Here is an 11,830-nt window from a genome sequence, read left to right as displayed (position 1 = left end):
AGGGAGAAGCAGGCTCCCTGCAAGGACCCCGATGCGGGACTCGATCCTGGGACCCCGGGATCACGCCCCAGGCGGAAGGTAGGTGTCAACCACTGAGCCACCCGGGTGCCCCAAGTCAGTCCTTTTTTTCTTTTTAAGATTTTATTTATTTATTCATGAGAGACACAGAGAGAAAGACAGAAAGAGAGAGAAAGAGAGAGAGAGAGGCAGAGACACAGGCAGAGGGAGAAGCAGGCTCCACGCAGGGAGCCTGACATGGGACTTGATCCCAGGTCTCCAGGATCACACCCTGGGCTGTAGGTGGCGCTAAACCACTGCGCCACCGGCGCTGCCCCCCCCCCCCCCAAGTCAGTTCTTATGTAGGATACTCAATACCCTGAAGGCATCACCAAGTGCCCTGATGGGGCACAGATCCAGGGCCAGCATGCTGGTCGGGCTTTGGAATCAGAACAGGTCTCAATCCTGGTTCTCCTGATCACCTAAACACACAACCCTGGGGAAGTTACTTCACTTTTTGAGCTTTAGTTTCATCTATTAAGCATACTCCCACATCCCTCATGTGTTAATGGATATAAAGTATCTAGTAATTGTCACTTACATAAACAATCCTAATCTCCAGGGAGTAAGAGTTCCAAATGAGATTGTCATAATTCAAGTCAAATTTTGCTATAAGGGTACTTTCCTTAGCAGATTATAGCACAGGTGCTAAAGCACAAAGGCCCAAAGAGAATATTGCATAAAGAGAGACGGGGGTACTCCTAAGGCGCCCGGCGCCAGGCAAGCCTGCAGCACTTCCTGGGCACTTGCTATTTATAAATCACCCCCACCCAGGCTGGGAACTTGTCAAGAACAGGGTCGTTGACCAATTCAACTTGGTTCCTGCCACACTTTCACAGTTGATGACACATTACAGATGTTCAGGAAGTGTTTACACACTAAAATGAAAGCCACTCTGGAAGAGCTGTCTCAGGCTCTAAGAGGAGAACAATAATGGGCAAGCATAACTAGCAGTTTAAAACAGGTTTTTAAAAAGTTAAGAAACCATGAAAGTACAGAAGTAGCTGGACCTATCTGAATGTCTAAAATACAGTCTCTCTCACACACACGGACACACACGCTCCCAGGTAGACACTCAGACACCTTTAACAATCTTTTAAGGTTAGTCCATTATCTATGGACACTAATTCTAAACCTCCAAACACTAGCCCTAATGAGTCCAATGTAATTGAAACAATGCTCAAAGAGTGTTTGCATTGATATTTGTAATTTGTTTTTAAAATGGGTCATGCTGAGAGCCTTATCCCCCCCACCCCCCAACACACACACACCAAAGCTGTATTAGGGCAGTAACTCTTGTCTTACTGATCTTTGTTTCTGTTTTTTTTTTTTTTTTTAAAGATTTCTTGGGCAGCCCGGGTGGCCTCAATGGTTTAGCACCGCCTTCAGTCCAGGACCTGATCCTGGAGATCCCTGCATGGAGCCTGCTTCTCCCTCTGCCTGTGTCTCTGTCTCTGTCTCTCTCTGTCTCTCATGAATAAATACATAAAATCTTTAAAAAAACAAAAACATTTATTTAATTTGGGAGAGAATGTGTGCGCGTGCACGAACACACACAGCTGGGGTGGGGCAGAGGGAGGAATCCTGAGCAGACCTGCACTGAGCGCAGAGCCCAACTCGGGGCTCAATCTCACAAGCAGAAAACAAGAGCAAAACAAAAGCAAAATCTAGAAGAATTGAAAACAAAAAATCAATCACCTGTTGAAATGTTGCTTCTTCCAGTCCTGACCGACGGAACTCAGCAAGAATGGCTCTCAGGAAACTCTGTTCCAGAACAGAGGAATTTCTTAAAGAAAATATAAGAATTCTCGTTAAGTGGCTATACCACTGGCCCAGGGAAAAGCCAAATAAAGTTTTCCTGTGTCTTCAGAGAAGAGAGGGGGGAAAAAAGCCTGGGAAATATTTTCTCCTATATTATTCAGTAAGGTTTCCTCTACCCTTAAAGTTTCAAAGCGATATAGAAAATGCCATTTGTGCAAGCCAGGGACACAACTACACATCTGGAAACATACCAGCATGCTCATTTCATGAGCAGAGTGTATCATTCATTGGGCGAGAAATAGCTTCTTCCTTCCTCTTGTTCTAATAGCACTTTACTTCGCTGTGGGTGCTGATACTCATAAAAACCTGAGTACCAGAATCAGGTCATGATTCTCCTACTCTGCTGGTTTGCATTTCTAGCTCCCTGTAGAGTTTGCCCCTTAAGAAAATGGCAGTGTCTTCAGTAAATGCAGGCTGAATGAATAAAAGCACAGAAATTTCCATGGACTTCCTACACTGTGGACCTTCTCTGGGTTCTATCGAGGAAGCTTCAGGGTCAGGAAGCAGAAGATTCTTGCTTTTTAAAAAACTGAGTATATTTGACACATAACATTATGCACTTTTAAGGATTACAATGTAGTACACTGGAACATTTATATATTTAATAAAATCACCTTTGTAGCTATATTTATCAAATTACATAATCACAGTACAATATTGTTATGTACATCCATTAGAAGCAACTTACTTGATGGCAGTGATATATGACGATGAAAACATCTCATCTACTGCTTGGAGTAAGTGGGCTATAGTGACCAGGCCAGGGGAGTCGGGCTTCCTGCAGGAGAACTCACAGATCTCTGTGGCACGCCTACAAATGTCCAGGCAGCGTCGTGCATCTCCAGAAAGGGCTGCTACCTACCAGAGGAAGTATTTTATTCCTTGAGGTCGTTTTACCATTATCTCAGCCCAAGAGAAAAACCAACAGATTCTATGTTCAGCTAAAAAGGAAAGGCAGTGCTGAGAATGGGCTTAAGCCTGCAGGTATGTGCTTAGCCCCAGTGGGAACCTGGTGGAAGCCTGGATATAAATTATTACACTGTTTCTGGGATTCTTCCTTGAGTCTAAACCTTTGTCTTGGATTTATAGATAAATTCATAATGGAAAGGGCAGGAATTCTTAGCTTTATTGAAAATCTGGGAAATAAAACTTAGACCACTGGTCAAGATCATTATTGAACCACCTAGAAACACAAGTGTTCTCATTCCTTTCATGAAGAGAATAATGTGCCCCAAAAGCAGCCAGCCAAAGCCAAGAGGCTGATGTGGAGCCAATCTTGATTACAGCAGTCTCCCTCACAGCATGTGGTAAAATTTGGAGACTACCTGGTCAATGGCTAAATGAACCATATCATGAGGGAAGGAAGCCACAAAGCTGGAAGACACAGAGGAATCTGTGGTTAGATGAATCAGACCAACCCATGAAGCCAGTGACCCCACTGCTCCTTTCTTTCCATGCACACAGGCTCCCTTTATAGGGAATCGTGTCTCTCTCCCAAGCTGACTGAGAAAGCCACTTGCACTATAAATTTCACGGAGATTGGAATTCTTGGACTCTGCAGCCTGCAAGGATCTCTCAGTATTCCAAGGACTTGCCAGCGATCCCCACCATTTGCCCAGCAGCCATCACAGGTAACAACAGCCTGCCTGACGACATCCTGAGATGATTATTTCCTCCCAAAATTCATGCTACGCTAAGTTACAAGAGCAAATTGTATAGGCGTATACATACACATACACAACACACCAAGATTAAAAGTGGTCATCTGTGGGAAGTGAGATTATCAGAGTTTATAAATGTTTTGTGTATATTTATTTTCAGAACGCAAATGTAATGTTCAAATAAAAGTCACTTTTCTAGTAACCCAAGACAAAAACATGAGTATCAGCTTATATTCCCCCCTTCTCTGATTTTCCATATCCAGTGGGTACAGAAGTCCCATGGATGGTTCCAACTTATCACTTCTTCCCTCCCATTATTACCACTGCAGTGGGCCCACCCCACATGGAATCTAACAGAAGACTTGGACTCTGACCTCAACTACTTCATGTGGATTTACAGCCCAAATTTATGTTGTGTCTCCTAAAAACCTCAAGTGGAGAATTTTGTTTAAAAATGGTCCCAGGTGATAGTGGCCCTTGGTAACTGACAGAAGCAAAAACAGATTCTAAATGAACTAACTTCAACCCAGCCCTCAACTAATTCTCAAAGTTCTAACACAAGCATATAGTAAAAAATAAATACGATAAAAAAAAAAAAAAGACACAAAAACAAAGCCACATCTGCATGGGATGCATGGGAAACAGCATCTAATTGTAAAAAAACAGAATATAAAATAGTTATGTTTCTTTATATGTATAGAAATGAAAGAGAGGTTTGAAATTACAGGCAAAGTTTTGAGTAAAAACAGCATCTAAATTTGATGCCTTCTGAAACCAAGAACCCCAAAAGGAAGGGAAGGAACGTGAGAGGAGCAGAGAGTATCGTTCTGCAAGCTGGAAGAGGTGGCAAAGTAATGGTTGATTCTGCAGACTGGAGAGAGCCAATTCCTAAGTCACTATATTAAGGAATCCAAGAAAAAAAATCTAAGTTACACTAAATATCTTCAAAGTGCTCAGATGATTGCAATACTGAAACTGGAAGTAAAGGGGGATGGTTTGGCTAAAATAAGGACTGGTTGAAAGTTAAGAAACCAATGCCCTAGGGTCACCTAGGTGGCTCAGCAGTGGAGCGTCTGCCTTCAGCCCGGGGTGTGATCCTGGAGTCCCTGGATCAAGTCCCACATCGGGCTCCCTGCATGGAGCCTGCCTCTCCCTCTGCCTGTGTCTCTGCCTCTCTCTCTCTCTCATGAACAAATAAACAAAATCTTAAAAAAAAGAAAGAAAGAAACTGATGCTCTGGAGCAGGGGTCAGCAAAGTAGAGCCTGCCACACATTTTTGTCCATAAAGTTTTATTGGAACACAACTATGAGCATTCATTTACCTAGTCTGCATGGCTGCTTTCAAGATGCAAGGGCAGAGCTGAATAGTAGTGACAGAGACTACTATAACCACAAGGCCTATTAACATCTCCTCCCTGGCCCTTCACAGAATAGGTTTGCTGCCCCTTGCCCTAGATTCCTTCCCCCATTTCATGCTGTTGGGTAAATATGAGGGCCACTCACAGGAAGGTTTAGGGCTCTGTGGGTAATTCTGTGCCTTGGTTATTTGTACTGTCGCTATAAAACTCTTTGCCCTGGAGATGATCCCTCTTCTGCATGGCAGGAGTCCAGAGATTTATTCTCAAGCAAGAGTAAACAAAAAGTCTCTGGACCAGGGAACACTAGGTATGATTGCAGGGAGGGGAGGTCCCTTACTAGACATAAATGTTTACTATTTGCATGCTGAATTTGAAGACCTCCACCCTCTCTGACTGCAGCCTACCTCCCCCACTTCCAGAATACTACCCTCCAGGCTAGGACCAAGATGCCTACTCTGGAAAATCTGACCATCTTAACCTAAAGGGAAAGAACTGGAGATAATGAAATTGGCCCAATCAGATTACTCCACAGTGAAGCTCTCAGTGAACAAGCCCCACTCATGTGCTCAGAACTCCCCAAAGCTCTTAAGTCTTCGTGCATACACGAAGTAGACAACCAAGACATCTGAGGAAAGTCTCTAACGCTGCAGACAGAGTCCAAACTCAACAGACAAAAAGCATCTTGGAGGAAAAGAGAGAAAACAATCTCAAATAAACAGATCGGCATTAAAAAGGACACTTTAGAGAGACAAGAGACAAAAAAGAACTTTCAGAAACTACATGATAGCAGAAGTGAAAAACTACCCAACCGAGGAGTTAGGTGCTACCTTTGAGCTCCTAGAAAACAAAGCTTGGATTTGAGCTCCCCATCTGTCTCACCTCTGACCTCAATACAGCAACCCATACAGCACCCAGCTCTGAGCTGCCATGACATGTGTTGCTGCTTTAGGCATTCAGAATTCTGATCATGTCAAGTGAGAAGAACCAGAAATAAGTTTCTACTTCTTTTAAGTGCTGAAAGACTGCGGATCTGTGGATTCTTGCATTCAGCTTGAAGCAGACATTTCACCCACTTCTGCTCCTCAGCAGCCTTAGAGAACAGGCTTGACGGGCATCCTCCCAGTGAGCTTGGAGGATGTAGCTATCCAGTACCTCACACCTACCCTGGCCTGTGTGCCTTGCTAGACACATTACAAACATGATCTCACTTAATTCTCAAAACAATCCTAGGAGGTCAACATTTTTATTCCCATTTTTCAGAGAAGAAAACAGGCTTGGGAAGTTGTTAAGTAACTTTCATATAACCTCCAATCCCCGCTAAATATTAGAGCTGGGATTCAAACGGTTTGCTACTTGACTGCCTATAATGGCCTTTTCATTATACAATGCTGTTTGCCCCCTGAATCCATTAATCTTCATTTGTATGTAAGCCCACCATATTAAAGCCTGCTAATTAATTATACAATGAGAAGGTAAAGGAACTTTTCACACTTTTGTTCTACTTTTGATATTTACTTTTACAGGACTTTCTCAGTTTCTCTTCATCTGCAGAGCACCCAACACAGGCCTCACACTGGCAGGCGTTCAGCCAAGACTTGCTGCCTGGTTTGGAGGTATAAACAAATGCTCCCTGAAGCTGACTTACCTTCCTGGCTACCAGCTGGATGGCATCGTCCTCAAAGGCCTTTATGTTTTTGAGTCGGGATATAAGGATCTGCTGCAGCTGGCTGTGAGTATAGGGCTGGAAGGACATCCTGGTGAGACCCTGAGGAGACAAGATAATAGAGAACAAGTTCATTAATTATCCACCCTCATAGTCCTGCCACATGGCCACCCTTGTGTCTCTAAGCCTGATTTCCAAGTACCATAGAACGGGTTACACATTCCACCCTGGGACCACCACGGATTCCAGCTCCTTTCACTACTGACAATGACCAGTGCTATCCTGCAGGGCAGCAGTAGTTCTCAAGTATTTCTTTATTTTGTTTAAAATAACTTGGGGATCCCTGGGTGGCGCAGTGGTTTGGCACCTGCCTTTGGCCCAGGGCGCGATCCTGGAGACCCGGGATCGAATCCCACGTCAGGCTCCCGGTGCATGGAGCCTGCTTCTCCCTCTGCCTATGTCTCTGCCTCTCTCTCTCTCTCCGTATGACTATCATAAATTTAAAAATAAATAAATAAATAAAATAAAATAAAATAAAATAAAATAACTTTTATTCTACTAGAATCATTTACTAGATCAAGGCAGAGGTGCTCTCATTTGAGTAGGTGGGAGTATCTTTGGCTCTCTGGTAAGCACAGGCCTGGCTCCTGGCTTCACTCATCACGCTCTATGTACTTGATGTGGGCTTCCTGATGAACCACCAGGTCCACAAGGGCAGACGTTGCATCTTCCTTACTCGCCGCTATACTCCATGCATCTAACATCACCTAGCAGGGGTGAGTGCTTCAATATTTGTCATGAATAATTAGACCTTCAGGGCGCTGTGCTGCATAAGAGTACCAGGTGGCAGACACCAAGATGTGTTTGCAGAAAATCGTGTAATGGTGACACATTTAATTAGGAGAATCTCAGAAATCACATTTTATACTTTTCCTATTTATTATAGCTTCTTGTATATTTAACTTTTGCAACTCCTTAGCCCAGGTTATGGATCTGAAAGAACAGCTTGAGAAAAGCCTTTGGACCTACTAGTCGGCTTGATACCCGGTTCATCATGATGCGCTCTGGCAGGTCCATCGTGTTGGCAATGGTCAGGACCACAAGCCGGGCCTCCTTGTGAGTGGGCCAGTCAAAGAGATTGTACATTACGTCTTGTTTCTGAGTCCACAGAAGGTCAAGCTGCCAGTAAATGGATAGAGATGCAGGATCAACCACAGACCCGAGCCAGAGCCGCAAAGTGAAGACCGGTTACCACTGCTTTAGCTGCATGTGCTTCTCAGGTCCCAACACGAAAGCAGCAAGGATATCAAGGGACATATGCCTCTCCCCACCAAAGAACAGACTCAGATGAATGAAGGATGAAAGGAGCCAGGACCTCCCTCTCGACCCAGCACTTGCTCCCGGAGTGCCACAGGCAAGCACGATGCCACTTTTCTCATCCTCCCAGGGGAACCTCCTTACCTCATCCACAAGCAGCACGGTGGTTTCCTGAGAGGACCTCTGGGTAAGGAACCACTTTGCCAGCAGTTCTGCCGCATGGTTAGCTGTTGCCTTTTGGCCTGTCAGTTTCTGCAATGCGGGGAAAGGAGGTATGGTAAACGGCAAGGTTTGTACTCTCCTGAGCTTAATGTTAAATTTGCAAGAGAGGAAGCAATTTAGTCTGAGGACTTCAGCATCCTAAATTCTGCCTTCTGCTCTCATCTTAACTTTAACCTGGAAGAAGAGAAGGCACCAAAAGAGATGATAAAGAAAGTGTTTGAAATGAAAGTGAGCCACAGGCAGGTCCTAGAAGCCTCTCCACAATCATTACTGCATGACTCCATTTATAACTGGACATTACCTGTTCCAAGAAAACAGCAAATGAATGCAAGAGCCAGGTTCAAACTCCAGCCAATCTCAAATCCGTTTGCCACAGTTTGCCACGGGGCCTCCTGTCTGCAGTTTTTACCACGTTAATAAATCCTGGCTTCAGTAATTCATGTCCAGCTCCTAGACTTTAAGGTCCCTGAGGGTAGGAATTTTGCTCTCTTTGCTCTTGCTACAAAGGACAATGTCTGGCACATCATAAACATCAATAAGCACAAAATTAGGGGCGTGTGGGTGGTTCAATCCGTTAAACGTCTGCCTTCAGCTCAGCTGATAATCCTGGGATCCTGGGATCAAGCCCCAGAGTCAGGCACCCTGCTTTTCCCTCTCCCCTCTGCCTCTCCACCCCCTTAGTGTGCTCTCTTTCAAATTAAATAAATAAATAAATAAAATTTTTAAAGCACAAAATTAAGTATTAGGTAAACTTTTCCTTTTAAAAAGATTTAAAAAAAAAATAAAAAATAAATAAAAGATTTTATTTATTCATGAGAGACACACAGAGAGAGAGAGAGAGAGGCAGAGACACAGGCAGAGGGACAAGCAGGCTCCCTGCTATATTTTCCAAAAAATTCAAATAGCTTTACTCACCTGTAAGATTTGCACATAGACTTGATGTGGCTCTGTCAATTTCATGCCATTGACCTCGATGTATTGAAAGGGAGGAACATCATTTGCCTTGGCTGCCTGCTGCAGGCAGCGTATCACCTCGTGCACAGTGGCAGTTTTCCCTGTCCCGGGGACCCCAGAGATGTACATGCACCTATGGCAAGAAGGGAAGACCCGTGGGCTAAGTCTGTGCCGGCTGCCTCACAGTAGCACCAGTGAGAGGTGTGGGGACGTGTGCCAAAGGAAGGGCCCAGACCCCTGATATGTGGAGGTGGAGGTAGTAAGCCATCCTTGGAGGCTAGTCAGAGCAAGACATAACCATGTCTTGTCACAGAATCACTCCTTCTACACAAGCAATACTGTATGCAAAGAAGACCAGTTTCATTTTCTCTGAAAAACAGAATTTTTCCTCCTAGAGAACTAGTTTGACAAAAACTGCTCTAGAAGCCTTCAGGCTTCAGTAACGATTTTGCCTGTTCTGACACTGGGGAAAGACCAGTTGGTTAAACTGTGACACCTGAGGTAGTATGCTAGCAGGGGCCTTCTCCCCAGATCGTCCCGTCTGCCTCAGCATGACTCACCCTCCTGTATGGTCAAGGAGTTTGCTTTCCACAAAGTTGTAGATGTTTTGGAATTCCTGTTCCCGACAGGGAAGAGACTCAGGTACAGCAGAAACATGCAGCCTATGATCCGTGGCACATAAGGGAAAATGAAGATATCAGAAACATTTCACCATCTCCTTGGTAACAAATGGTGTATTTTATTGTGTAGTCTCTATATGAAACTTCATCATAAATCCACAGGAATGCCTTCATTCTCAAATCTCTACATTTGTCCTCATAAGCCCTTTCTCCACCCAAATTACTCAACTGATAGGTTCTAACCAAGGGTACATGTCACCCAGGGAGCTTTCCTAAATTATAGTGGACCTTATCCCACAAGGGATTCTGATTTACTTTTTTGCTGGGAGGATCATGGCTTATATATTCTGAAAAAGTTCCCGCATAGGTCTAAAGGGTGCCATCATGGAGAAGCGGTGTTCTGACTCACCGGCCATCTTCTATCACTAAGCAAACGGTGGCAGTAGTCTGGAAGGCTACTCCTTCGAAAACATGTCCCCACTATCCCACTCAGACACCGCTTAAAAGGTTTCTTCTCTCTAAACACATATGTTCATTTTACTCTCTACCTTCATGACGTATACGAATGACTACAAATTACTTGTTTGACGTGAATGAAAGCAGAGACCCATTCCTGCCTATCTAAAAGGGGCCCACGAGCAGTGTCACCTCAGCCGGGCCTCCTCCAGCACACTGGCTGGCTCCTGGGCAGCCAGGTTTCGGCTGCGGATCTGGGGAGTGGCATGACGTGGCGTATGAGGCTTGGGCTGTAGTCAAAAAAAGAGAACATATTTCAGAAGGAAAAAACCCAAAGCAAAAACACCATTTAGGACACATCAGCAACTCTGACTCATGATAAGATGGCAGGAGAAGTGGTGGATCTCTTAGTCCCTTTCTCTCTCACATTAGGTATGCTGTTCACAGGCCAAACACAATTTCTTTTTTCTCATTTATACACAATATCGGAATTTGAAAAACATGTCAATCTGAGTAAAGAATGAAAGTATAGACTAAATACTATTTAAAAGTAACATTTTCCTGAAAGACAAGAAATGATTAAGAAACCCTAACTACTCTGCCCTATACACAGTAAGGTAGGAGGTATAAACCTAGTTTTTTGAGTCATATGTTTCTCCTTTAGACTCATTTGAAAATATGGTCAAACTTTAGTTCAGGACTTCCATAATCCAGACTGGTAGAGACCTCACCAGATTTTTCCACTCCAAACCCCCAGGTCACTGTTCAGTGTAGGCTAACAGCCCTACTCTCTTTTCTTCCTTGCTACTGGCAGCGCACAGGTCTCCTACGGTACCTTCTTGGTCTTCCCACAAAGCACTCCCTTCCAAGGAGGCCTTTCCCTTATCCACCCTCTGATTTCCACCAGGCAGTGAAGTAGGAACAATCTCTCCAACTCTTCCTCAGGCAGAAAGCGCTTAGATCCTAACACTTTTACAACCATTAACTTGGAGGTAACAAGAAAGGAATACCAAAACCTTGCTGAGAAAGTAAAAAAAAACCTTGGTGGACTTCTGACTTTTTTTATTATGCTAAAGATGCCTTCACACTCTAATATCCCTTTTCTGGGTGGGACCCAGCAGATGCAATCAGAACCTTGTGGGCTGTTTGCATAATGAGAAACCCCAGGTTAAGACTACCTCTAATCCAAAGGTGAAGTATTTGACTTCCTTCCCTGGAGGTCTTTTCTGACTTCAGCCCAAGCACAATCACCTTTTTCTTGATATGGAAAGATGGAGATCAGCTATAGACAAAATCTCCTAAATAAGCATTTCCTAAAAACAATTTGCTCCATTCAATGAGAAGAGTTTCCTGATCAAAGACTCTTGGAAGGCCACAATAACATTAATAAATTTATGGCCTTGAGAAGTCCTATGACAATGAACCAATTTAACTGTGTAATCCAAACATTTCTCCAACATACCTGAACATGGGAAGACCCTCTTTTAATAGCTTTTAACATTCTGCTAAAATTCCACAGGAAGCAGAAGAGATGGCCTCTTCCAACTTCCTTTACACAACTCATTTCCAACACCTCAGTAGTACTCCTATTTCTCAGGTCAATCAAGCGGCACAACAAAAACATTACATAGCTCAGTAGCCCTGGACTCCAGACTTGATACCCACTGAGCACTTGAAAGAGGACTTCACTGCCATTTTGAC

General features: G+C 43.9%; 1 protein-coding gene across 7 annotated transcripts in view; it reads right to left on the bottom strand.

The window, feature by feature from the left end:
• Window positions 1-11,830, bottom strand: part of ORC1 (origin recognition complex subunit 1) — a 30,166-nt gene that overhangs the window by 517 nt on the left and 17,819 nt on the right. For all 7 annotated transcript variants that reach the window (XM_025991827.2, XM_072723966.1, XM_072723967.1 and 4 more), the window contains 8 exons: window positions 10,322-10,419; window positions 9,614-9,715; window positions 9,015-9,186; window positions 8,022-8,129; window positions 7,590-7,739; window positions 6,543-6,662; window positions 2,567-2,736; window positions 1,756-1,843 (listed from right to left, as the gene is read on the bottom strand). In XM_025991827.2, the coding sequence (XP_025847612.1) occupies window positions 1,756-1,843; window positions 2,567-2,736; window positions 6,543-6,662; window positions 7,590-7,739; window positions 8,022-8,129; window positions 9,015-9,186; window positions 9,614-9,715; window positions 10,322-10,419 (1,008 nt within the window). The remainder of the gene's footprint in view (window positions 1-1,755; window positions 1,844-2,566; window positions 2,737-6,542; window positions 6,663-7,589; window positions 7,740-8,021; window positions 8,130-9,014; window positions 9,187-9,613; window positions 9,716-10,321; window positions 10,420-11,830) is intronic.

This window comes from Vulpes vulpes, chromosome 10, assembly GCF_048418805.1.
Source record: "Vulpes vulpes isolate BD-2025 chromosome 10, VulVul3, whole genome shotgun sequence".
NCBI lineage: Eukaryota > Metazoa > Chordata > Mammalia > Carnivora > Canidae > Vulpes > Vulpes vulpes.
This window is presented reverse-complemented; position numbering and strand designations above follow the sequence as displayed.